Source organism: Leptosomus discolor, chromosome 16 (genome assembly GCF_034619465.1).
Source record: "Leptosomus discolor isolate bLepDis1 chromosome 16, bLepDis1.hap2, whole genome shotgun sequence".
NCBI classification, from domain to species: Eukaryota; Metazoa; Chordata; class Aves; order Leptosomiformes; family Leptosomidae; genus Leptosomus; species Leptosomus discolor.
In genome coordinates, this window is record NC_141406.1 from 7,582,736 (window position 1) to 7,610,681 (window position 27,946).

The 27,946-nt window shown below is 40.2% G+C and overlaps 1 protein-coding gene across 7 annotated transcripts; it reads left to right on the top strand.

Annotated features, from left to right (window-relative positions):
- Window positions 1-50: 50 nt before the first annotated feature.
- COMT (catechol-O-methyltransferase) lies at window positions 51-26,588 on the top strand. 7 transcript variants are annotated; one of them, XR_015183915.1, is made up of 7 exons: window positions 6,296-6,471; window positions 7,791-7,875; window positions 18,019-18,301; window positions 20,063-20,256; window positions 22,203-22,334; window positions 24,336-24,598; window positions 25,298-25,334. XR_015183915.1 is itself a non-coding variant. In XM_086473889.1 (6 exons), exons 3-6 carry the CDS (start codon window positions 18,019-18,021, stop codon window positions 25,475-25,477), a joined length of 789 nt encoding a protein of 262 aa, XP_086330015.1. In that variant the 5' UTR covers window positions 3,497-3,579; window positions 7,791-7,875; the 3' UTR covers window positions 25,478-26,588. The 7 variants fall into 7 exon arrangements, 6 of the variants coding, with proteins under 6 accessions (XP_086330019.1, XP_086330015.1, XP_086330017.1 ...); XM_086473889.1 differs by lacking the exons at window positions 6,296-6,471; window positions 24,336-24,598 and adding an exon at window positions 3,497-3,579 and having other exon boundaries at window positions 25,298-26,588; XM_009959508.2 differs by lacking the exon at window positions 24,336-24,598 and having other exon boundaries at window positions 6,298-6,471; window positions 25,298-26,588.
- Window positions 26,589-27,946: the final 1,358 nt, after the last annotated feature.

Here is a 27,946-nt window from a genome sequence, read left to right on the forward strand (position 1 = left end):
GAGCCTCCGCGCCGAGCCAGGACCCCTGCGAGGTGGCCGAGCAGCGCCTGAGTGGAGGGCGGCGACGCCGGGTCGGTGAGGGCGGCGGAGCCCCGTGAGGTTGGCGGGGTGGGGGTGGAGGGGGTCGCGAGAATGGCCGCGTCGCGGGTGGAGCGCGATGCCCGCCCAGCGCGCAGCCCTGAGGGGAGGCGGCCGCTTCCCGCGCAGAGAGAGCGGTCGCCCTGCGCCCGGAGCTCCGGCTGCTGGAGCCGCTGCCAAGCCGCGAGAGGCCTTTCGATAAGGCGGGCACAGGCTCTGGCGTTAGAGAAGGGCGTTTGCATTAAGATCAAGCGTTTGGAAGGGAAAAAACGCCCACGCTTTTGCTGGACTGGCTTCCCCCGAAATGCTGCTGCAAAAGGGGTCCAGGGAAGGCTTTTCAGGAAAGAAACGGAACACAACAACTGCCCAGAACCAACACGGATGGGTCAGAGCCCTGCTTTTTCCTCTCTGAAACAGCGCATCCCTTTGTAGCAGCCACAGTGAGAGGTGGGCGATCGCAGCCCCTTCCTCAAGTCCAGGGTGCAGACTAAAAGTTAAAAACCTCTGAGAAGGTGGTTTGAATAAAGCCCTTCCCTTCCACGAAGGTATTACAGGCAACACGCGATGTTTTGGATTCCTGTGGCTAAGATACGCTCAGGGTTGAGAGCCCATGCTAGGGACTCTGGTCTGCGAGAAGAGGACTTCCCCAATCAAAATGGCGGGGTGGGGGCTGTGCTGCACAGGTCAGTGAACCAAACCAGCACAAACAGCTTTAACACACGGTTTAGCTGTGGTGGGACAGATACCCGTACAGAACGACCTGTCTGGAAACCAGTGTTTCCTATCCCTGTGCCACATGTCACCTATTGATTAAACAAGGGCGATGCTGCTGACCTGCCTCGGATGGCAGTTGTGAGAGTTGTTAATGCTTGTAATGTATTCTGGCCGCCAAAGGTAAAAAGCCTCAACGTAGGCATTGATTGAAACAATACCACAGCGAACAAGGTCTTTCTCATTCAGAAGTGCTCACTGTTGGCCTGTACTGAAGCACAGTAGCGATCCTGCCTGCTGCTGTATGTAGTGGGTCACATGTGATAAATACCACCATAGCCAAGTCAGAGTTTGGGACAAAGAATCAGCTGCTTTTTCTTGGGGAAAAGGGAACTGGCGACAGAAAACAGTTTTAGGCAGTCATGGTTCAGCTGTCTCCGGAGTGAGGGCCTGGCTCACCAGGGGGCAGCATCCAACCATTTTGTTTCAGAAACCAGCAATCATCTGGTCCACAGTTGAGGAGAAAGGGCAGGAAATTAAAATACTCAAAAGAAAGTTTTGTAGAACTAACATCACCTCCAGAGTAGGTCAGATTATTTTTTTTTCACTCCATTAATGTTTGAAAATACACGAAACAGGAATTACTATCACTTTAGTAAATGGATTGATGACTTGTCCAGTATCACTGCTGTTAAAAGAACTCAAAAAACCAAAAACCCTCTCTGTAGCTTCCTGCAGCACTAATCAATAAATCACTAGAAACACTCTTACCCACTGCAGCAGCAGTAGAAATACATGACTAGAGCATACTGAGAGGCCTTTGAATTAAAGAACGCTCAAGTATATTGAGATACTGATCATTTATGCTTTTCAGGTACATGCATGCAAAGTTGGTTTAGTTGTTTGTTTTAGCCACTATCCTGAATTGAATCAGGGAGTGTTGAGCATATGCTCTTCACACAGCGTTTGGTTCAAACATGTTGGATCAAGGGTAGAATTAAATCTCCTCAAACACAAACCACATTTATGTGAAGAAATGTCCCTGCAGCAACATGGTATTTTGCTAATAAGGAAAGGTCTTAAAAGCAGCAAAGCTGTTGATAGAAAACATTACCTTTTAACAGCACCTACACTGCCAATTTGGGAAAGAATTGATTATAAAGTTGGAGTAATTCTTCCCAACTCTTTTAAGGATGGGGTCTTGGCCAAGCACACATTGTAACAGCCACATCATACACTAGCATTACTGATTGGTTTCATTATTTTACAGCTCAGAGTCTAAGTGAACCACAGCCTATGCAACAGTAGTGAGATTGTAGCTTCTTTTAGATGTTTATGTGTTCCTAAACACATCAGCACACACTCCCTTTTCTAGCTTGAAAGCGAGTCGGTTGCTTTCCCTTGTCATCCTTCTTGAGTCATCTGGGAACCAGAACTATCCATAGCAGCCGCTGTGATGCTGGTACGCTGTATGAAGCTGGGGTGTCAGCAGCCCTCTGGCTGTATCACAGCTAATAATAAAGCGCTGTGCAGTTCCACAGGCTAAAGCTTTCCCATTAGGACCGCCATCTTCAGAAGAAAGCACAAAGTCCGTGTGATGCTACTCTCCCTGGTTTTGCACGTTCTCACAAACTTAATCATTGAGACCAGTAAAGGCAAATATCCACAACCAGGAATAGGTTTTTGCCCATGGTGACAATATCAATAACAGAAGTAGCCACTGATACTTGCTGCTGTCAGCACTGAGCAGGTGTGTCTGTACTGCACTTCAGCAATCTTTCTTGGGGACCAGAGGCGGATTCTGGTGATCAGGTTTGGTTTCTAATGTGTCTTTGGCTCATCTCCTATAGCTTTCTACTCTCTTACTTTAATTATTTTGTGGTTAGCATTAAGCTGATCAGAATAATTAGTGATACACATTTTTTTACATATATATAAATTATATATATTAATTTATTTTAAGAAAGCAACTATTTAGTTCTTTAGTGGCAAATACGTTCTACTATCAGGAATCATTTACATGAAGCACTGTGTTTCTGCAGTGAAAGCATATTTTTTCAATACTTGGGATTAAAAAAAACTTCTTACAAGATAGCTATCAGACTTAACATCGTATTTCCACAACATTTTATCAGTTGTAGCTAGTCATATTTAAAGTCATAAATTAACTTAATACGTTAGATGTGGTTTGGTTTATTTCTGGGGGGAGATGTTTATTCAATGTAGTGTAAACAGTGTGGTATTAAAGGGCAAAGGAAACACCACTGTAATACATTTCAGAAGTTTATATAAATCCATTCAACAAAATAGGGGTTTTGTGAGGCATGAATTAGTTCTGTTAACGGGCAGTTTCTCCTTTTGAATTTATTGTAAGGACAGCTTGGAATTCTGTACAGTTTTTTCTTCAAGTAAGTAAGTACCTTTTATTACATTTATCAATGGCTTACTAAAATTCTTCCTCATGAAGACAACCAGGATGAAATACCTCTTCTACCTAAGATGTTAGAAATTTTGAATTTTCAAACGTATCTTGTCTTTCCTGTTTTTCTGGCATGGTTTGCTTTATGTCTTATGTTCCCAGATTAGCAACCTGGCAGGGTGGGTGAAAGAAGAGAGGTGTCAGGTAGATACCATCTTTGGAAGTCATCACATTGCTTCTTTTTTAGTGGGTGGGGTGGGAAATGGGTTGTATCAGAGGTTGCATCTTGTGGCATGACCTAGTTAATAATTTACAGAAGTGTCAGTGAACTATACTGGATCACTGGTTGAACTAAGAGGTCTCTGCATCAGGTAGGACTTTTTAGTTTCTCACCATCTCTCTTGTGATTGAATGTACTTTTTAAATTTTTCTTCCTTGTCATTCCTCTGCTAGTGTGTAGCATGGTGTCCTTAGTATTAAGGAGGAAGGAGGAGGGGGGAAAAGAAAAAGCTTGTGGAAGAAAGGCATGTCAAATGGTGAATATGAAAGTGGAAATAGTCCCTGGCAAGTGAGAGAACTGTATTCCAGAACTGTACAAAAAGGACAGAACAAATGGTAGAAGGGGAAGGGTGGTTACCAGTCTTTTTTCAAAGCAAGGTAAAACCTTCTCATGATTCAAATTGCTAAATATAAGGATAGTATTCTAACATGGAAATTATGCTGATGAGTGAGGACCCTTGTTCAAAGACACAGATCCTGGGTAAACCAGGAAAGTTATTTTTGCCACTTTTATTTGAGGCTTCTTAACTGGCTTGTGTAGCAAGAATTTTCTAATACTACTTTTTGTTGCATATCGCTTTACATTGGTGTGAAGTAATCTGTGGCTGTTTGCTTACAATCACTCTGCTGCATTTTTCTGCATTTTTGATTTCTGCTTTTAAGAGCTTTGGCAAATCAATTTATAGGAGAGTTAAAAGTCAAACTGATAAGGGAAGAAAATGACTAATTTTGGTTTATGAGATCGAGGTGCTAATCAGCTTTTCATGTGAAGTCTACAAAGTTTACAACATTTTGTGGATGGGACAAATATATCCCATTAGCTAACAATTTTTTTATGTAAGATCTGTAAATGTACCTGAAACAACTACATTGAGAAAGCTAAGAGAAGTGCACACATCACAGAATTACTCTAAATTAGGTCATAATTTAAATTCCATTTAAAAATTTAATTCTAAAAGAAAACCATGCATCCTAATATTTGCTAAGTGCCCCAAAAGGACATCTTGTTACAAAGAATACATCCTTCAGCTAACAGTGTTTCCTCTGCTGGAAACATTTGTGCACAGGTTCATAAACCAACAAAAATATTTTAAAATTTCAGCTTTGTTGCTATTTCTTCCTTTGTTTGCCTTTTTTTTTTTTTTTTATTTTCAGAAATTTGTCTGAGAGTAGGACTCATTCAGATTTTAATCTATGTCATTTTATTCCTTCCTTCCTTAACATACAATCTTCTGTTCATAGTTTATCCTAAACAACTAACTGATGGCAAGTGAGGGGAAACAAAGAGCAGAAACAGATGAATCTTCAAGTAACACAAGTTCTTGACTTCATTCAAATGCTTCAGCATATGGTACCAAAAATTGAGGGGAGAAAAGACAGGAATATGTTAGACTTAACTGAGCTTCAAAGTTTTCATGAGGAGTTATAAAGTCTTTGAAAGCAGGAAGTTTTTTTCAGTCTACATGGTAACCTTTTAAGATTCACAGTAAACACAAAATAATCTAACTGCTTGTATAATCTGTTAAATGTTAGAGTACAACTTTGCTGGCCATCTTTCGTCTTTTTTAGCTGTTTCCTATTTTAGATATCTCCAGGCAGTTTCCTGATTCATATGAGTGGTGCTTCCTTTCTCAAAATTCCTCTTTTGCATGTTTCTCAGCAAGAGAAACTAATTTGATGGTTGAAAACAGCAAATTCACATAAAAGAAAATCCCTCCTGCTATTCTGAAAATGCAAGCTCAAAAGAATTTTCTTCCACTCAGTGTTTCACATGATCTGTGGGGTTTATGATAATGTGCTAGCTCTCCTGTCTCCCTTTGTTTAGGCTTTTAAAAACCAGTCTTTGGCCAGGATTATTAGAAGAAGGGAATGCCATTTGTTGTTATGCCAGGCATGGATTTACTGAGAAAGCTTTAGCTCCGTGCTATGCACAGCAAGTGGGGATAGCACTGCCACGTTGCATCATGTGATTGCAGCTGTATAGCCTCCATTTGAGACTGGGAGGACTGTACATGAGCAAGTCTACTCAAGTTTGTACAGACAGATCTGAGCTTAGCTCTGTCAGAGTGAGTCAGTCCTAACTAGCCAGTTGTTCTGGCCTGTACTCGTTCATGTGATGTTGCTCCCAAGCTAAGACATACTGAGTCTGCATCTTCGCATAGATGTGCCCCCTGAATGCAGTGTCCTAACGTTCTGCAATACCAAATCCGGCTCTTAAGATCTCATCTCTACATAAAAATTGCATTACACCAATACATTTATAGCTCTCCACAGTTCTCTAACCTGGATGAATTAATATCAGGGTAAATTTTTACTATTTTTACAAGGATAAGTCATGTGAATAGTGGATAAATGTATGCACTCCGGAGTTTGTAGCATTGTTACTATGTTAGTAAGAACTTACAAAAATATCCATAACTATATAGGCCTTGTCTTGGGCAAAAAGGTAAATTAAAGAAAGGCATAAGCCAATGTCTAACAGCCTACCAGAGAAACTTCTCTTGGAGAAAAAAAATATTCCATAATAACGTATTACAAGTTTTCAACTTTCTATTAACTTGGAAGCAACTTGTAGGAATCAACACAATTTGGGTGGTTTAAGTAACTGAACCTCGGCGTTTGCTGTTATTGACATTCACAATTTTTACTTGTGTAATGAAATACCTAGTCAATAGAAAGGGTTATTTTGCAGGCATAGCTTTTATCATACTTTGCAGGCATAGCCTTTATCATACAAGTAAACAGTTGTGGGCAGGCAGAAGCAAGTTTGCTCCTCCCATGCTTCTAGCCTGAAGAATATGATTCAGCTCAAAGTTAGAAGCCCTTTAGAAGTGTTGTCATGGGACACTGTTCAGTCTGGCAAGTCTTGGCACTAATTTATGCTGCTAAGCAGAAGCTGGGCTGATACCACCCACCAGCTCACAACTAGCTATAGTTAACTGCAAGGACATCTCCAAAGAATAGCTGTATGCTTACAGAACAAGGTCAGTGCATAGAATAAGTTTGACTGTTTTAAGCTCTTTTCTCCACAGCCCAGCAGTAAAAGAAATTCTTAGTTAATTTTAACTGTGGGTGGCATCAGGGATCGTGCAGACACAACCTATCATGGTTTCACAACCAGCTTTCGACCAGACAGAAAATTACTGTCAGTGAAGTTGGAGTGCAGGATTGCTTATTTCATTCTTTGTTCTGCTTGGTGTCTGGATTGTAAGAAAATATTGGTTGAGCTAAAGCTCTGTTATACATGGAAGGGGTACTTCAGAGTTACTCTGTATTGACATTGGGTAATGTACTATATTGCAGGGTCTTAGTTATGTTTTGTTTAGGGTTACTAAAACCACTTTGATTTTCACCTACCTCTTTTTTTCCCCACAATTCTGTATTAAATTAATCCATGTAAAAATTTTATTCTTCTCTTGTCATGCTCTCAGGTAGTCCCTAATTCTTTCAAGGACCTCCCCTCTCATGTGACAAAGCCTGTTTTCAGCTCTTCAGCTCCTGTTTCTGCCATATTTGATAAAGATTCAAAGAAAGGGTTTGTAAAAAGTTTCTAGGCTAGAGCTTCAAACACTCACTAACTAGGTCTGAGTAACTAGATCCAAGTATTGTAGTAAGAATACAGCAGAGAACTACTACGACATTGTGTTTGGGTTTTGTTTTTTCTTATTATTTTCTTTGATGGTACAGTCTAATTGCAGCTTGATTATATTGTTTCCACCTCAAAGGAAACAATATAGATAGTCAAGCCAAAAACAAGGTTTATTAGAATAAGCCTCTTATTTTATCTTAGAGCTGTTTGTAGCTCTAGGTGCTATACAAATTCAAGTGTACTATTTATAATGTATTGATTGCACCTCCTTTTGTAGTTGCTGTTAAGCTATATGTACCTACCCTCCCTCCAACAGCACTCTATATTTAACCCACATGCCTAGGTCTTGTTTCTACGACTTCTGCACTGGCTGTAACATGCCACGTCTGGGCTGAAAAAAGAACTAAATCCCTTGGGCCAAATTCATTCCTGGAGTTGCTTGATTGAACACAGTGCATTTACACTGAGCACAGATTTGGCTCATACCTGACTTTGTCGGCATTCACTGTGCTGTAACTAAGTAACAAGAACGCTGTCATTAAGGGACAGATGAATAGCTTTCTCTAAGGTTATTAGAGCACTGAGCACCTTTAAGGAGCGCAGAAATCTGTGAAAGGAGGAGTTGGGGAAAAGGACACCGCTCCTTTTAGAGTCTGTGTAACAGAACTGATAAGCTATTCCTGTGATGTGATCGAATGTGACTGAATACTGCAGGCTCTTGGACTCTTATTCTATAAAATCCACATCAGAGCAGCACAGGAAAAGATCGGAGGGAACAGCTTCTGCTGTACTAAGAAAGGTACACATTTATATTTTCTTATTTCTCAGACTAACATAATTTGTTATCGTAGGTAACATCACTATTTTAAACAGTGGTGAATATGAAACAAGTGGTATTTTCCACATTCTGGCTGGTACTCATTGTCAGGAAGCCAGTCCGTGGGCAGCAACAGCTTTCACAGAGAAAGAGTAGGACATCTTTGTGTGCAATGCATTTGTATTGTATTGTAAACCTTGACAGCTGAAAGAAGTGAGGTGAGATAACCCTGACTAAATTGAAAATGTAATTTATGGCTATAAGTATGCTGGAATTTGGTACTCATTTGTATTCAAGAAAACGCTGAATGTAAGTCAAGCTTCAGTTCAGTCATATTTGACTGAATAGCTGCTTTTAGAAATGTGTTGCCTGCAGCTGTATTTTATGGGGGTTTCATTCTCAAGAGGGAGTTCTGGTACAGCAAAATGTCTGTGAAGAACAGACAAAAAGCTAGTACTTTTGCTTGCTGGCCCTGTTGCTGCTTATAGACTCTCTTTCTGATGCTCTTTATGGACATTCTTTACCTTCTGTCCTTTAAAAGCAAACTCACATTTACCAACACTGTAAACCACATGTCATACTGGAGATCTCCATAAACAATCTTTGCTTCATCTCTGCACGTAAGCTTACTTTCTTCTGCTTACTCAGCCATGGACTCCTCCAACAAAGCCCTCATGTTCAGAGTCTCATGCATTTGCAGAGCATTGCAGTATTTAAATGCAAAAGAAAAAATTCCTGATTTACAGCTTTAGTTTGCATCAGTGGAAAAAGAGTTTAACCACATTAACTCTGCAAACAATTTACTTGTCACTCAAGTTTAGCAATAGTTTTTAGCAGCCTGCAGCTGGTATCAGGTTTATCACTGCCAGTCCCACACTGCTGTCTTTCAGCATTCCTTCAGGATCACTGGAATTAGAACTGACTGGGAATTTTCTGAAAAAACATAATTTTGGCAGCAGTTGTTGAAACCAGATCTTAATGTGTGAGGCCATCCATACCAGTTTTGCTAAAACTCTCTCAGGGGGGATTTCTCAGAAAGCAGTTTCTAGCTAAAGTAAGAGACACTCTGTGCCCACTCCAGCTACTTTTCTGGGGAGGGCATTCACTTAGGATTTGAGACCAAGGTCTCATGCCCTGCTCTGTCTCAGTTAGGCTACCTCTTCCCATGCAGTTCTTTGGTTACCAGCTATGCTATGGTGGATCCCACCTTGCCTGGCCTGTTAGAGCTGTTCATTTCCATAGAAATAAGCGAACATTTCAGCAGCTATTTCCTTCCTACTCTTTCAGATCCCACAGTGGGTGTCCTCACTACCAAGATCCAGTTATGCACTCCCCCTGGCCTGAAGAGCAGCTGGTGGAGAGCAGAAAGCTGTGCTGGGAGACAGACAGATTTACACTAGATTAGCTGGTAGCCTTGGAAGCAGGGCAGGAGCATGCAGTGGGGATTTGGGACACTGAGGATTCAGTCCTTGATCTTTGTGATATAAAGAGAGAATGTGAAATACGTCTGTCACAAGTGATTATGCTGGGGACAACTAGCCATTTTGGTCTTTCCTCTTCCAGCCCTTTCTCCCTACCTCCATTTGGGGCAAAATCATTCAATAGGAGCTTGTGTTACACCCTTGGGGAACATGAAAATCTCACCTGAACTTCTTACAGAGCAGCTCCTAGTGTGATGACAGGACAGAGCACTTTCTACTTTTAGCAGTTACTGCATCCCAGGTGGGATTTGTACAATTCAGCTGAGCTATGCCAACCACTGGCCTCAAACACTAGTACAAATGCATCTATAATTCTGAGTGGGAATAAGGGCTGTTAGAAACAAATGCTTTCTAGGGGTACCTGAAAGGATCTCATTCCTGAAAAGCTGTCTTTGCTCAAGGCCTGGTATGTTCACTAGACGAATCTGGATCAAAACACTACAGATCCACAATGTGTCTGTGTGGCCAGTTTATTCTAAACGCCACTCTTCTTTATTGGGCACATAACCATTATATAAACCTTTTCCTTTGGCTGATAGCACCAAATACCACTTAGACAATGGCTACTGTGAAGGGAGTTTTAAGTGAGTAGCAATTATCCTAATTGAAATCTCTCTGGGGAGAATGGATTTAAGCACCTTTATGAAGCTTAGTTGATGGGGCTCACTAGTAGGCAGTAGGCACTCTTCTGTTCTTTTCCTTTCATTCAGTAAGAAGAAACCTGTGTTTGTTTCCTTTCAACCTGAGAGGAAGGAAAGAGGAAAGACAAAAGGCCTAGGGGGGGAAAAATACTAATCAGAACTTTGCATTTATAGAAGTCTGAATTTTTGTAGTCATGGTAGTGAAGCTAAATCGTAGTAATTTGAAAAAATCTAGAAAGAGGGAAATTTAGATTTCATACGTGAAATACTTAGTGAAAAATTATATAAAGTCTGTTCAGCTTGTTTTTGTGATGCCAGTGGAAAATCTGAATGTCAAACTCCCAGACTAAGTTTCCAGTGAAACACAAGCTATTCATATTTAGCAATTGCCTGATTATTCTTCTCAGTGTTGCACTCATTTGAAAATACATAAATAATAACAGAAGAATAGGAGGTAAAAAGATATTTTTTTGACCTTTAAAAGTACTAAAATATGAAGCTGTTGAATTGTGTTGCCTACAGCAACAGGATACAATATGTTTGGCAGAAGTTAGTTTAGACTTTCTGACCAAAATACTCTGCCTTCTTGCTCTGGGAAAAGATCAAGAAAAGCAAAATGCCAGAAAACAGAGATTGCCTCATTCAAGACAGCATAGGACAAAGAGTCAGGAACCTCAGTCCCAGCCATGGCCCAGCACAGATCTCCTTGGGCTAGTGCAGAGCAACAGACATTGTTAAAATGTTTGCAGAAATGTGCTGACTCTTCTGTATTGTTTTTGCAATGCTTCTTAAACAGCTAATATATCCCTACTAATATGCAAATCCTCTGCATACTTCAGTGCGTGAGATACTTAAAGTCATAATTTCAGCAGAAGCTTTTAAAGGGCTTGAACTTAAGCCTTTTTAACCCTTTTCTTAAAATAGGGGGTACACCTACCTCCTTCACATAGGTATGTGTATGAGAGGGTTTGATCTGTAAATTTGTATGCCCTGTGTAAAACCATCTAGAAAATTGTTTGCATTATTACATTCTTCTCTCTGAAGAATTAGCAGCAGTGTCTCTGCAATGAGGTAGGCCCTGTTGTCCTCAGGCACTCTACTACTGTAGACCGTTTCTATTATCCTCAATACCATCAGACCATGGAGAGATTCTTTTATGAAAAAAAAGGTTGAATGGTATAAATTTACCAAGCACTCCCTGTTCACCAGGTTATGTGAGCTAATAAAGTCTAAATTAGATTCTAAACCCTTTAGCATCAGAATGCTGAAGTACTGTCTGGATGCTTGGAGACTCGTAATAAACTCTTAACCAACCAACCAGTACTTGGCAGTTAGATTAAATGCATGAAAAATTATAGGAGTATTGGATGTAACATCATCTTTCCTCAAAGGCCTGATTTGCCAGGCAGGCTGAAATAATTTAAGGAAAGTATTTGAAGCACTGTCTGTCTGCATGTTTTCCCTGTTGTTCATAAACTCAAGAATAATAATGTCTCATAAGCGTTTGCTGTCTTGGTATCCCAAAATTGGTCTCTTTAGTTAGTGCAGATAAAATCACTTTGCCTTTCCTCAGGTGTTATCCATCTATCCATAGCAGGGACTTCTCTGACAAAGATTAATTCAGCTTTACAACACCTTGAGAGTTACAGAAGTAGCAGCAACTTTAGCTTACACTTGTAGCAACAAAGGTGTAGGCAAGACAACTCACCCAAGATCAGATCAGAAACATATTGCAAAAATGAGATTCAAACCTAAGTCCCCTGATGCAAGATCACAAAGTTAACTCTCATTCCAGTCCTGGAGAATCGCAGTCTAATGTACATGCTGTCTTTGTAGGCGAGATTTTTTTTTTGGTGATTATATTTAGGACTTCATTTTCAGCACAAAGCAAAGCAGTAACAGTTTATCCAAGCTAAAATTGTAATGAGAGGTTCTGTAATTAGGCTTATAAGGATTCACTTTGATTAGAAAAATGTTCTATCCAACTGTTTTCAACCTCCAAAGTATTTTAATACCTGTCATCTCTTATTTTTGCATCTGTAGGAAATGAGGTGTTAATTACTCATGATGTAATTTAAAGGTGCTTACCTTAAACATGTCTATTTTTCTTCTTGGTAAGTATCAGTTCTTAGCAGAGGGAGGTTGTTCAGGAATCTGAGAGAGAAATAGTTGCAATCAGTAGTTTAGATCAAATCTCTGTACACCTTCCTCGAAGTGTTATGAAAACATCATGTGGTTTTTATGAAACTCTGATAAAAATCTCCATTTGAATTCATCTGGTCACTCAGAGTTATCTTAAAAATTGCTGTTATGATTTCTTCTAATCCTTATTTTATAACTTCAGGGAATTCTAAGACCAATTATTTTTTAACAGTACTTGGAAAAAATTACCAGAAGGACTGATAAATAGCATTACTGAAAGATCTGCATTGTAACCTTTGGTGAAATGGCTGGAGACACCTGTTCAAGAACAAAGAACAGGATGTATTGTTTTGTGCTCCATCACATGGACATTTTTATGTTTTTAGAAAAACTGGAGATCATATAATAGTAAGGGGGTAGTGAATCCCCGAACTTAATGACTATTGCCGTAATAATAGATCCCTAAGTCTGAGCCAGTCTCTTGAGGTTTCTTTTATAGCCATTGGAATGACTTATTTTGTCTTCAAGGGCAGGTAAGTTGGGAAGCAAATTCTCACCATTTGTGTTTGCTTCTCTCTTTGAAAGTGTCTTTTTAAATCTCTGTAAGCTGCAACAAAGGTACTGCCATTCTAATGCCAATTGTTTATGATTTGCATCAGGGGAAGACTGCTGAACTGCCTTATCAAGTTATGATTTGGTCTTACAAAACCTGCCAAAATGAGTAAGATTAGATGCACAAGAAAATAACTTGGTGCTTTAGAAAGACTCATCATTAGTTTGACAGGTTTGGGCATGAAATTTTAATATGTTTTCTTTTAAATTGTGTCTTCTCAAAAACAGATTTAGTGATATGTGTTATTAGTTCCTTTCCATAATGTTATCTTTCCAGTTTTCTGAGGCTCCATTGCTGAACTGTTCATTTTGCTTACTGTTTTTCACTTCAAATTTTATCTTTCAAAGAGAAGGCTCACTTTATCATGGTGTTTCTAATGCACAGAAGAGGTTGCAGTGCTAACCTGTGTATTTGGAACCTCAGTACAAGCATTAAATAATAAGAGTGACTGCCTTGTAATAAGTGGTTATGGGAAACTTGACTACGTGCAAATTCAGTTTTATTGCATATTTAATCAATCTCATGAATCCACATTAAAGCTGAAATTACAGTTGCATTTTCTAAAGCTGTCATAACATGACTGTCTCTTAGAGGTAGTGGTAGTTTTAAATTGGCTGAATTACACACTTAATTTTCATATCAAATATTTTCCAGCTAAGAATATGAAAGCAATTACTTATTTTGGTACAGATATTTTTCCTCTCTGGGTGCATGACCATCACTGATGCATCTTGCTCTTGGCAGGCTGCTTTTACAGTCTACTGCTATCACTTAATTTATTTTCATGTCTAAGACGACGGAAATTAAGAGGGATAAACACTGAAGTAGAAACTGTAAAACAAAAAAAGAAAATATATGTCAGTTTTTCTCCTTTTAAAAGTTACCTTCTCTAAAAAGTCATTTTCAGCCTAATTGCCTCCTAAAGGATCTCTGCTAAGAACAACCAATACTGCCAGTTTATGAAGGCCCTGGGGTGTTATACAGCAACAATAATAATATAATTAAAAAACCCAATAGTTGAAAAACATTCCTTGATACAGCAAAACCAAATTAACTTGTATAGGAATGGAAAAAAGCAACATGTCCTATATAGATTGTTGCTACCTGTGAGCAACCTCTAAGGATCTGTGGAGGCAGGTGGGCTCTGCTGTTACGTGTGGTCACATTCGTGAGGGACTTAGAAGTGCAAAGATCTGAGGCACTGTAAGAAATGGATCCCTCTGAGCACCTGATTATAGGAATGGCCAAGCTGAATTGCTTCCTTGTTTTAAGTTTTAGATCTAAGACCATCCCCAAATCACACACATTTGAGCTTAAGTTTATAGCCTTTTTTTTTGTCTTCTTGACAAATATGTTACACAAAATGTGTAAATGAACCACTGCTGACAGCCACTCACCAGTCTAGATCTGAAGAGACATGAAGAGAAATGCAGGTCAGTATTTTGCCTTCAGAGAGATTCTTGGGTGAACTTGAAGTGACAAGATTTCATAGCTGAAGAACCAAAATTTGTTTCCCAGGTGGCCCAGCAGAACTATCAGTTGTTACCCTTCCAGACAAGCTAAAGGGCTGTCAGCCTGCTCGTGCTTTGGCACAAGGGATGGCTAGAAGAGATACAAGGCTATGGCTATCTCCATGGTTCAGAAACACATCCCAGTTTACACCTTTTTGTCAAGCTAGCTGCATCTTGGTATCAGGATGTTACACTGCAGTACCTGCCATGGGTCTCAGCAGCCTAAATACAATCTATGCCTCTGAAAAGATAGGACTTGTACATCTGAAACAAGGTGTCTTTGTCTGCACAAAGTTCACTCTTCCAAAACAACAAAATCTTTAAAAGGATGCTGCTGTCCAACTAAGGATAAGGGTGAAGTATTTGTTTGTTTAAGATTAGGTGAAGTTACAAAAAATCTTCAGGTCTAATCCAAGTTGGGTGCTTTTCTCTACTCTGGCTAACAGAGACATGTTAAAAAAGAGCTGCAGGCAATGAAGAAGCTGGCTTTCTGTAATACATGGGCTTATGACTATGTGATGTCATATAATTTTGGTGTATGAAGCCTGTAGCAGCGTGGGAAAATAAGACAATGGAAGTCTGGTTTGCTGACATACCCTTCCTTGCCTGGGAAGCAATGTGAAAATGGAGGGGCAGGATTTTACTGTCAAACAGGTCCCTTTTGTTAAGGTATAAAAAGAAGGCTTCACAGTCTGTTCCCTGTCTGAAAAAGAAGTCTCAGCATTCCTGCAGGAGAGGGAGTGGGGCTGAATTAGCCTACAGATACTATCTCTCCCTGTTCTGAGAAATCTTACCAAATGGTGTCATATCTATACTAAGTAATAAAGGAGGAAAGCTATTCCTCAAAAAATACACCACCTAGTTCATCCTGCAGCTATCGACCATTCTTGCTGACCGACAGGTCTTTGAAGGGCAGCCCCAAACACACTGGCAGAATCTCATAGAGCCAAAGCAACAGCCTGTGGCAAGTTGTACTCAGAGGATGCCAAAATATCCATTGTAACCAGAGGATTACAAGTGGCAGTAGTCTGAAATGCTTCTGAATGCCAACAGTCTTCAGTTCTAGTCCTGAATATGGTTGGACTGTCACCAAGTGAGCCACTGGTTTGTGGGGCTCACGCAGTTTCCCTTGTCCAGAGGCAGCAAGGTTAGATACCTGCTGGTACCAGTAAACTCTTTCTGGGCTTCATCCACTTATCGCAGTTCAAAATAATTAATTCTCAACTATGTCAGTAATCCAAATCCATCAACAATGACTGTACAATCAACTAAGCCATGAAAGCCAAGTGAAGACAAGCCAAGCGAAGCTAGAGAGAGATTTTTCTGTTAAACCAATGATATATAGCCTAATCCAAGTTCTCAGTGGACACATAACACAGAACATCTTCATGTAGAATAACTAGACAGGGCAGAAGTCCTATCTGGAAGGTGCAGGACAATTGGGACCGACCAGTAGAACTACTAGTGCATAAAAGGGAAGAAGCAAAATTGACATGCAGGCCCTCATAATCCTGTTGAGGTAAAGAAGCAGGTTCTTATTAGCTGGGAAACAAAATTCAGAAAGCCCAAGAAGCAAGATTTTCATGTGCTAATGATGCTCGTGAAGCCTGAAAGGAAATGTCTCAGGTCAGACTTTGCAAGGAAAGCATTAAAGGAAAGTTATCACCACTGTTGACTACTTAAAAGCAAGAGGAATAGACTTTTAACTGCTCCAAACAAATCATACTTGCTGTGCAACTAAGATAAGCAGATGCGTGAACAAACATCAGCGGTACTGTAGGCTGAGCATATCTCTACGGAAACTTAGTCATCTTCTGAACTCAAAATGTGTTCTGCATGGTGATTCAAAACTTAAAGTAGTGGGATAGATTTTTCCCATGTGTAATGTGTAGGTGCCAAGTCCCACTACAGAATGGAGGTCTGACCACCCATAAAATTTAGGATTTTCCTGTGACAATTTGGGGGGAACAAACAAAAAAGGAAAGCAAGAACCATCTGGGGGAATATTTGGCTAATCATATAGCCCCTTTACCTCTGGTCTTGGGCAACTTAGGCAAAATTTTTGAGGATGATGGCTCCTGTTGGAGCAATGGTTTTGCTGAACTCCAGGTAGGTGGAACATTAATACAAGTGTAAGCGGAAGCTGTTCATCATTTTTAGCAAGATGAAGGAGAAAGAGACTTAATAGAAAGAATCAGAGACTAGAAAGAGTTGAGTGTCATGTTCTTTAAAAGTAACAGTTTAAAAAACAGTGCAACTCAAGTCAGCCTGCTGAGGTTAAGAAACTGGTTCTGAATCATTTAGACCTGTGTTCAAATGCCTAATTAGACTTACAGAACAAATGAACTTTGCATTAATTCATCCCAATACTAACCGGAGCCTATTCCAACTTCTGCTCTTCTCCCAGTGTGCAACTGTCACCCCCGGCTTGTGGGAAGCAGAGGTGCAAAAGTGGAGGTGTTATAAGCTATGTCATCAGAAATGAGGTGTGTTTTGGGTTGTAAGAGAGGAGCTTCACATGCAGAGAGTCCTCAGGCAAATCATAACCCTCAGTTTGACACTCACTCAAGGGCTAAATCAATTCCTTAGTTTAAAGAATCCTTTCTTTATCAGATCTTTTGTGCTGTGACTCCTGCATAGAAGTAAATGCACCTTCCTGTATACCGGCTTGTCCGAAATCCATCAGAGTAAATGGCTTTGATGGGATTTATTGCTTGAGCTGTACAGGGTGACATGCGTCCCATCTGCTGAGCTTTATGTTCAGATGCCCTAAACTCAGACAGAAACACACACCACCCATGCTGCACACACATATGCACCTGCAGCTATGACACTGAATTTCAGGGAGAGAATAAGCACAACCCATCAGATAATTTGAGCTGGCCCGTCGCAGAAGTACAATGTGCGCTTTTGTTACATCTCTTCAATTTCATGAGACTGGGCTCTTCTCTGGTTCAGGGATTCAGTTTTATGTTTTTATGACCAGTGAGAAAATATCTTCACTTTATAAAAAGAAATTAATCTCTTGTTCTCAAGAGTATCAGATTAATAGCTCATGTCAAAGGTTTTATAAGCAGGAAAAAGGCTGGGCAGGCTCTGACAGGAAGGAGGCAGGTAGAGTCCTACTGAAACATCAACCTCAGCTTCTCTGCACAGCATGCAGGAAGGACAGGTGCTGGCAGAGAGGTCTGCATGCAAGGCAGTGACTTAGGACCTGCAGACTGATTTGAAACACAATGTTGCCTAACAGCACCCAGTTTCTGCTGATACTGTGCTCAAAATTAAAGGGTGAGTCATTCCATATTTCTTGACAATGCTAGCTTAGAAGTTTCCCAGTGCTGAAAAATTAGGAGAATGGGATCACATGCAGGCTGTAATTTAAGATTTTATATTCTTTGAAAAATGGTTAGAACAGCTTTGATGCTCAGAGGCTCCTTTGTGCAGCGGCATGCTTGGAGCCAGGACTGAGCAGCTGTGTGGGGGAAGGGACCAGAGCATTAAATAAAGCTACTTGTTGACTGCCTGTAAAATTGGCTTCTAAAAGGAGTGCCACAGAGCACCACCCATTACTAAGTGACAGAGAGTAATTTTCAGCTTCTCTGGACAATATCATAATTAAACTCTGTGTGCTCCTGTTCAGTATGGTTGGTTGTAGGTTATTCAGCTTAATATTTACAAAAAGGATAGCTCTCTCTCGTGCCACCTTAACCCTGGGCTGTTTTTCTCTTTCCTTCCAGATGCTGGAGAGCTCTTCAGTCCTTTTGTTCATTGTCTTCGTCCTGCTTTTCATTTTGCTGCTCTTTGTGGTGCTCATCAGGAAAAACGCCACTGCTGCCCTTATCTGGAATGAAATAATCCGGGAGAAAATAACCAATTTCATCATGAATCAGAGCAAAGAACAGAGGATTTTAAATTTTGTGCTGCAGAACGCAGTCCGAGGAGACCCCTGTAGTGTGGTGGACGCTATAGATAAGTACTGCTCCGAGAAAGAGTGGGCCATGAATGTGGGCCATGAGAAAGGTAATTGCAGCAGGGATCAGCCCTTGAAAGATCCTTCAAGACTAGCATAGTACAGGACATCTTATTGTATTCACTTGGTAACTTTCAGCTGCTGCAAAAAAAAATCCACAACAGCATTGTGGTCAGCAGAGTAGTTCTGTAAACAGTAATGCATGATTGTGCAGATGTCTTTGAGGAGGGGTATCCAGTGAGTAATCCAGGAAGCCATAGGACCAGATCTGGGTTTGTGTATTGTGTACATTGCAAGTGTGTAAGCAGTGGGTGACAATTTATGGGAAAAATGTAGGGTTGTGTTATACCTCAGTTCCTAAACAGGGTGCCCCTTAAGGCATAATTCATTATGTTAAGTAGTGTCAGATCCTTCAATGAAAGAGTAAATTTAAAAAAAAGTATTTTAAACTATATGAATTTTGTATATGCAAGCCTAAGTTACTGTTGAGGGGAGAAATCCTACCCACGTAGCAGAGAAAAGCAGCTATCAGACACTTGCTACTGAGCAAGTAAATAATCTTGGTTTTGCCTACTAAAGGAAAATATGTGGACAAAACTTTTTTTTCATAGTCACAGGAAAGTGACAGTCTTTTCAAAATTTTAACATGTTGCCTTATGAATTAGACACAAAAGTACCTCTTGCTGGGAAATTGCAGGCAAAATTTGCTTAGTCTGGGATTGGTATAGCTAATAAAATACAATTGTAAGCACTGTAAATAAAATGCTTCTCTGTCATATGTACCTTTTGGGAAACTAGCTCCTCTGCATACCAGGCTGGGGTGCTTAGGGCAACAGAACAGAACGTGGTGGCTGAGTAGGAATTCTTAAAGTTCTAAACTTTGATCATTTGGGATTATATTCTTAAAAATTTCACTCTAGTTTTGCTCTGACAAGACGACCTTTCTTCAGATAAGAGCCATCGAAGTTAATGCATCTTTAGTTCATAAGACTTCAAAAGTGACCACATGGTCTCAAGATGCAAGCATCATCACCACACTATTAATAAACAAATGACACCCAGGAAAATTTCACGTAAGGAAATGTATATGTACATTGAAAAATTCCATGTCTCGGAGTAAAATCCCTTCAAATACTGTTTCAGATTAGTTATCTAGTTTCTAGCCATAAAGGTGAGAGGAGACAGTTTTATCACAAATAAATCCTTTTCCTCAGAAGGATTAAATATACATGGTCACTTCAGGAGTATTTTTTGGTTGTTAACAATTGACTAACGTTTTCCATCCCACAAACTCATCTAGTGAATCCAAATATTTTGCAATCTTATAAATAATTTTTCTTTTTCCCTTTAAAACAAGTATTTAGTATGAGAAATTTTGTATCAGACTACTGCATGTAACATTTGCAACAAATACCAGCACTCAGAATTCAGGAGTTACATGTTTCACAAACATGGCCAGTTTCTGCAGTAAGTTCTTGGAAAAAACCACTGCATTTTCTCCTTGTAACATTATAAACATTTCAGTTAATTCAGGGACTTCCTTCCTCAGAAATGTTTATATTGTGAAACCAAGTATGATTTTTTTTAGCTGAAAGTTTGCATTTTGAAACTTAGAATGTCCACGTTCAACTTGGTCACAGATAAGCCAATTTGCAAAAGAAACAATATATAATTTGACATCAACCCCTGATTTTTGAATGTCCTGAGCAACTGAGTACACAGACTTAGTAAGTTTCTTTTCACTAACTTGCTCTTCTTTATGTGAACCAGTTTGATTTTGTCAAAAGTTAAGCCATTTCCATTTTATTCAGGTTTAATTCTAGACAAGACAGTGGAAGAGGTCAATCCATCGGTTGCACTGGAGCTGGGAACATACTGTGGCTACTCAGCAGTTAGGATTGCTCGGCTGCTGAAGGCAGGAGCTCATCTTCTCACTATTGAGTTCAACCCAGAATTTGCTGCTATAGCTAAACAGATGATTGAGTTTGCTGGAGTACAAGATAAGGTAAATACCATTTGTCTCTGGTTGGTGTGAGGAAGCAAAACATGGAGAGTGGGACTTTATCCATATAAACAATAATAGGTTTAAATTTGTCTTTTACTTGTCAAGGAAGTACGACACCCTAAGTGGAAACATGCAGAGTTTAACCATCAGGCTTGTTAGCAGGGAAAAACTACCAGCGTCCCTGCAGAGGATGCTGAGGTTGTCTACTCTTGTCTATACAGTGCAAGTGAGCTACATTTGTTAGCATCAGTCAGGGGTCCAAGTATGATGCAAACCCAGCTGAGAGTCAGGGTAGAGTTTGGGGCTTGTCAAGATGTGTGTAACCAAATCAGGGCTGTTCTCCAAACTTCTTTGCTATGTGAGTCAGGATGAAGATTCAGAGGGGCAAGACTGGTAACAATCATATACGTCCACATCTGCTTAACATTTTGAAAGCATTTAAACTTTATCTTCCAGTTTGGGCTTTTCACTATCCACTGGTTAGTATAGTAGACAGGCCATTTGCTGAGAGCTATTTTCAAAACCTATAGTGACTGTAAAAATAATACAGGCCTGGAAGGAGGCTCCAGATTCAGTCATTTCACTTACTACAATCACAGGACATCAGCACACATAGTCCTTTTCATAAAATTAGTAACCACTATTGCAAAACTGGTTAGATTTACTGCCATTATTGAACTGCAAGACTGCCCCACAGATTCCTCCTCCTGATAACCAGAAGCCTTTCGATAGTATTTATCAATAAATAATTTTTTTCTTGCATCCACAGTCCTTATTAATTTAACTAGCTCCATGCCTAGTTACAGTCCCTGACTTCTCACAGCAGTACAGCTGTGAACTTCACTATGTTACCTCCCGAAAGCCGGACTAGAATATTGGTTTTCTCTATATAAACTAAAAGGTTCAAATCAGTGCCAAGACTGAGTACAACAGAAAATTGAACTGTAGTCTAATTTGTTACAAAGGCTCACAAGAAGCCATTGCATTACGTGCAATGGACTTCAGATGAGATGTACTTACCCAAATCAAGCTGGTCATAATATATATACCTAAATTTTGTGCAATCTGAGGTGTCTTGACTGTACAGTTGGTTGAGATGCAGGTATTTCCAGTCTATAATCCATCTGAGCCCAAGGCAGACGTCCATGGCAGGTCAGGGGGATTCATGCCTGAGAAATGCCTGTCTATTCAACTAGACAACTCACTTCAGCACAGATGATAAAACTAGAGGAAATAAATCCCACCATGAGATCTTCTAATGCATTTCTTAACTTCTTGAAGAGAACCTGAAGTACTAGTGACATCTAAAATTGCATTTTCTCCATCTGATTTAGTCTTCTGATCAGCTGTAAGTCATAAATCAGATTTCCTTACCACTTCTTTCCTCCACTCACAGTGTATAGTGCTTGTTTAACAAATCAATGTGCAGCAGCTTCTTTCAGTTTAACAGTACTTAGGCCAATAAACCTGTGAGGAAGTTGTAATAGCCTCTGTCATGCTTCCTCCCTCTACTGGCCATATCAATTTTACAGGCTGTAGGCTCCAGCTTTATTCTAAACTAACCTGTTCTCGATATTTTTTGCTTCCCTTGGACTACAAGATTCAACTGAGATGTAACTAAAAAAGTAATTTAAAGTACTGTTTTGAACAGGAGATTCCCATGTTCCCAGTAAAGAATCACATTATCCAACAGAAACGAGAGGTCGCTTTTTCTGCTATTCCTAAAAAAAAACCCACCAAACATGCAAACCCATATTTTGGAACACAACTGAGTTGATTTGTCAAAAGAAAAAAAATATACTTGATCTAACCTTATGAAATAATTCAACAGAGGCAATATTGAGCTATTAACAGGATCACTGATGTCTGGCCACAATTTAAAGTGAGCTAGAGGTATGTGCTTTTTCTTAATGGTTCACAATTCATTAGATGGATTTGCATTTCAGGTAAAACTCCTAGAAGGCCCTTCAGAGGAAATTATCCCCCAGCTGAAGAAAAAATATGAAGTGGATACTCTGGATTTTGTCTTCCTGGACCACTGGAAAGACAGATACACACCAGACACCATCCTGCTTCAGGTCAGTTTGCACAATTCCAGTCTGAAAAGTAAAGTAGCAAATACCTTGCTGTCTGTGAGGCCTATATTCTTTATGAAGGACCTCATCCTCTGTAAAATGAAGAAACGCAGTCAAAATATTAACCTTACAAGAAAAGAGGATTTGGGGGACAGTTGTCAGGGACAACTGCTGACACTACATAGCTCAGGACTTGGCAAATACTGTTGAACCATTTTGTTTCCTGAACAAATGGGTCCGCAGTAGAAATCCCAGCTGGAGGAGTGCATGGTCTGGGTCTTACGCTTCCTAGGAGTGTCTCCGTGGTCACTAACCAGAACACTTGACCAAAAAACATCCCGATCCTGGGATCAGGCGAGACTTAGGACCTGCATATCCCAGCTCCACCTCTCTAATTTCCTCAGTACCCTTCTTTGCCTGGGTCTGTGATGCCAGCAGAGCCTTTTGATGAAATACCATTTTGGTAGCACAGTTGGGTATCTTCTTTCTGGGAGTCTAATTAACTGGCTGCAAAGCAGCCTTCAGAGCAGCACAGACTGCCCCAGTTAGGCACTTGCTAGGAAAGTGCTGTCCAACGCTATCTCCAGCCCCAAATGTGGAAAAATCATGCTTGTTTCTTCCCAACGCCCCCTTAAGTATTATTGTTAGCACTACAAAACAAGTTGGCTGAAACACCAGTAGGCAATTATAGGTAACTACCAGAGGACTTCCGGACAGGAAAGTATTTTCGAGTGTTAAATAACGGAGTTTCACAACATCTGTATCTATCAACACAGCACATACAGATACTCTCCTAGATTTGGAGCTGTAGGCTGATAAAATTTTCTACAACTGCCTAACTATTTGTATGGAAGTGTCATTTTTCAATTATTTTCTTCACAAATCAACCCACTTTTTGTTAAGGCTGCCTCTTACATTGAGAACCTGCCAACAACTACTTCCTGACCCCTGCTTGAGGACTACAACATTATTTTCTCATCCAGGCTCCCCTGGTTTTTAATTTCAGGCCTGTCCTCCAGAGAGCTGTTTGAAAAGGAAGTTTGTTTGGGGTTATGAATGTCCAGTATTGAATTTACACAGCAGTAGCTCAAGAAAATGTTCCCTCCCTAGTTATTTTGTACGCAGAGAATGTTTTCTTTTAAACTGGCTGTGTAAGGATGACTGAGCTTTTTTCACTGGGAAGAGCTAGCACATCCTTATCAGAGCTTAACCTTCACAGCACATCCAAAACAAACATAGTTTAGTGCTATCATAATGATCAGTCTGATGCAACTGTGACAAAGTTGCTTTGCTTAAAAAAACCCTCTTGTGAAAGAGGAGGGCCACATAAGTGCTTGGGGGCTGGAGCACCTCCCCTTTGAGGACAGGCTGAGAGAGCTGGGGTTGTTCAGCCTGGAGAAGAGAAGGCTCTGGGTGGACCTTGTAGCGGCCTTTCAGTACTTAAAGGGGGCCTACAGGAAAGGTGGGGACAATCTTTTTAGCAGGGCCTGCTGCGATAGGACAAGGAGCAATGGTTTTAAACTAAAAGAGGGTCAATTTAGACTAGATATAAGGAAGACATTTTTTGCAATGCGGGTGGCAAGACACTGGCACAGGCTGCCCAGAGAGGTGGTAGATGCCCCATCCCTGTAAACACTCAAGGTCAGGTTGGACGGGGCTCTGAGCAACCTGATCCAGCTAAAGATGTCCCTGCTCACTGCAGGGGGTTGGACTAGATGCCCTTGAAAGGTCCCCTCCAATTCTATAATTCTAAATTAAGATGACAAAGAAGAAGAAAAGATCCCCACATTTTCTCAGATGTTACAAACCTTCTAACATGCAATTTTGGCATGTATTACAATATGAATAGCTAATACAAAACATGAATATAAAATATTCAGATGAAATATGTATTGAAAGTGGCCCAGACAGCATTCCTTTACATGCACTTCTAGAAGAGCCTGACACAAAGAGCATCTGAAATCCTGATGACCAGTGGAAAATACAGCATGTTGTCACTTGTAGGCTTCTATAAGCTGCACAACAGCCCAGAGGATATTTGCCATGTCTCTAACATCGCTTCTACTGTGCTGACTGGTGTTCAGTCACCAGAGGCAAGAGCAGTAAACCGAACAGTCTCTGCAGCACGCTCATCAACAGGACTTCTCGAATATATGGGGAGCAACAAAAACCACCCCATGTTCTGGCTTGCAACTGCTGCCTGTAAACACAGCATAACAAGCAGCCTGATTAACTACAGATTGCTTTAAAACAGCTGGTAAGATCAGGTAAGCAACTTCTAGTAGACAAAAATACCAGTAAAAAGGTTTGTAGGTTTACTGGGGATAAACGTTGCACTTGAAGAGAATATTGCAAGTTAATTATGCCTTGTGGAAATGTGTCAGTGATCTTCATTGTGCACAAATGCTGCTTCGTGTCCAGCTCCTGAACAAAGTGGCAGAAAATTGTACAAGATGAGAGGAAAGCAAGTGCAGAAAATATATTCATTTAGCAGGTTTGGAGTTGGACTGAGACTGGCCAAAGCAGACATGCCAGTCTCTCAGGTGACCTTAAGAGCTACTACAACATTTTAAAGGTATATTAAAAAACTTTTCAAACATTAGGCATGAAAGCCAAACCAAAACAATGTTACTGATCATGCAGACATAGTTGGAAACAACCTAAGCACCAAACTGCACACCTCCACTGCACTTGATTTGCTATTTTAGAACCTGTATGACCCAATCTATTATCACCATCTCTAATATTCTACTGATTGTGTTAATAGAAAGAGTCAGCATAGTAAACACGACCACAAAGGATCAGAGTTACTCAGCTTCTCCCATGTCTTCTTCCCTCCAAACCTGTAGTACGATGGGTTTTTGGATGCAGGCACTCGAGTATGACACGGTTAACATGAAAGCACATTACACTCAAGCCAATGTCTGCTTAAACAGCCACCGTGAAGCAATTTCTCTTCTTTCTAGGAATGCAACTTGCTGAGGAAGGGCTCGGTTCTTCTGGCTGACAATGTCATCGTCCCAGGAGCTCCAGAATTCCTTAACTATGTCCGCAACAACCCCCGTTTCCAATGCACTAACTACCCATCTCATCTGGAATATATGAAAGTGCAGGATGCTATGGAAAAGGCTGTGTTCTTGGGATAAAGAGAGCCATTAATACTCAACTTTTGTTTCAAATGACCTAAACGCAACTGCACAGGTTAACTTGTCCATGCTTTATACTTTGGGCTTTTTTGTATTTTGGAGCCTGTAATTAAAGCAAGTGCTAGTGGAGATCATTTTAGACCAGGTGGAAGCCAAGGTCAGGAGTTAAGTCAGATAACTGCCCAAGGCCTGTTCCATTGTTTCACGTAATTCAGCAAACCCCAGGTGATGCACATTGCCTTGCCTTGACCAAGCCATCATCGAACAACACAGTCTGATATTTTGAGCTCAAACCTGAACAACCACAGTTTGAGCTTAGGGTGGGGTGGAGAAAGTTGTTGCAACTTCTGAAGACTTGTGTCCCCAAGTTAAACTGATTAATCCTTACCGAGAGTGGAAAAAAGCATGCATGTTGCAAGAAAAGACTATTTCAGGAGCCCTGATTTTGCTAAATTACTAGCACGCCACAATGTGGCGAAGGTTTTTATCGTGGTATCAGATACATTTTTGCATAGTTACAGCAAAAGTTAATCATTTCTATGCTACACAAAAGAAAGAAGACTGATCCATGCAGTGATGAGGAAATAAAACAGAATTTTGCAGAAGACAAAATTATTAATCTGCTCATGCAGAGGAAGGGAAAAATGAAGTAGTAAATAGCTTAAAATAAAAACAGTAACAGACAACAAAACAAGCAGGCTCTTTCCAAAAGAACACTAAAACTACATCTTATCAGAGACCTTGAGAAAATGCTGTTTATCCCCTCATATTTACTTATCCCTTCATTATATTATATATACATAGTGTGTGCTTTTTTAGGGGCAGGGCAAGCTGCTTACTCTGAAGTGCTGTGTATGTTTAAGATGTTGTATAAAAATAAAGACCAGAGAGAATGCGTTTTACCAGGTGGGTCCTGCACACCCTGGTTAACCTCAGTGTTGTTAACACTATGTGAATAGTGAGGGCTGTCATTGAAAAGATACAAAGCCAAATCTGAAGTCTCTAACTCACCTGAACAATGCAAAAATCCACTGGCATTTCCTGGCATGTCCTGCTGTGATTATATAATGAGGCAATAGTTGCATTTATAAATAAAAATGAAAAAACAATAGAGCAGGCATGTGACTTCCTTTGCTTCTCATGAATTCTGCACTGCACTTGGGATTTCCAGCCTTGGAACAGCCACAGAAAGATCCAACAGCAGAAAATTAGAGTGAAAATCAGGGATAATGGTTCCCATTATGGATTCTTTCAGATCTGTCATCAGCTTCTTCCTTTTATAGCCCACCTGAATGAACTGGTATCCACCCTGGCCTGTGTGCTACAGAAAATCCACCTCCAGGACACCGATAAGGAGCATAGCAGAGAATTGCCCCAGAGTATAAAAGAAAACTCGAACAGGCTAAGGTGACAGAGTCAGTTTAGAAATGGACCAAGCAAACCATGGTGACCCAGCCAGCTTGTGATGTGTGCATTTCACGGCGATATAAGGCGGCAACATTATCAGTTTCTTTAACCATTTAAACTCTGACACATTGAGAAAGACACAAGATTTACCATACTGGATTAGGTTATGCAGAAGCAGCCCTTGTCACTCTGTTGTGCTAAGCCAAGCCCAAGTTCTAACACTTCCATCTCACACTGTAAGTCAACGATTTATTCTGTAAGCTTGCTTAGTGGCACATCCTCTCGGTATTCAGGCTCAACTCAAAGTCACTGGGTCCTTCAGGTCATTCCAAACAATTGTTGCAAAATTTGCAAAAGAATATAATCTTCAAGCCCATTTACTGGCATACACAAGTTCCTAAAGCACACTGGAAAATCTGGATACATACACTTAACCAGACATTTTTTCTGTACACCTAAGGTCATGACTCCAAAGAATTTTGTTTCTAGCTTTAAACACCTTTGCACGTAAACTGTCACTCCTGCCATGGCAGGGCACTTAACACATTCTGATAAACAACCCAAAATCTCAGATACATGCTGAAGGATGTGTAAGAGTAAACAGGTAGACTTGTTCTGCACTTTACAAGAGAGGATCAGAAAAACACATTCCTACTGGTAGTTAATGGGCAAAATTACCGTCCAAGAGACTGTCCAGAAAATTAGGGAAGGAGGGAACCTGTAGAGTTAGCATGGATATTTCAAAATACGCATTAGCGAATAATGCACGTGCAATACATGTGCAAATATAAACACCACCTTTTAGTATAAAAAAAGTATTTTAATTCATTAGAAAGGATCCCCCACATGACAAACTGTAAAAACAAACACAGTGTGTATATCATCAGATTATTTACAAAATTTCATACACAGGAAAAATTTTTCCACTTGACCACACTTCTGAAATGCTCTTAATTATTGGTGGCAAGGGATGAAAAGGAAAAAGCCTGACTCAGTTTGCATGACTGACGATTAGAAAAAAGCCTTTTGGTCAGTTGAGCAAATATGATCTGGAGTCACTGA

Coding starts and splice junctions, on each gene's coding strand:
- COMT (XM_086473893.1), top strand. CDS start 18,019: ATGCTGGAGAGCTCTTCAGTCCTTTTGTTCATTGTCTTCGTCCTGCTT. Junction 18,302..20,062: donor GAATGTGGGCCATGAGAAAG/GTAATTGCAGCA, acceptor CATTTTATTCAG/GTTTAATTCTAGACAAGACA. Junction 20,257..22,202: donor TTGCTGGAGTACAAGATAAG/GTAAATACCATT, acceptor TTTGCATTTCAG/GTAAAACTCCTAGAAGGCCC.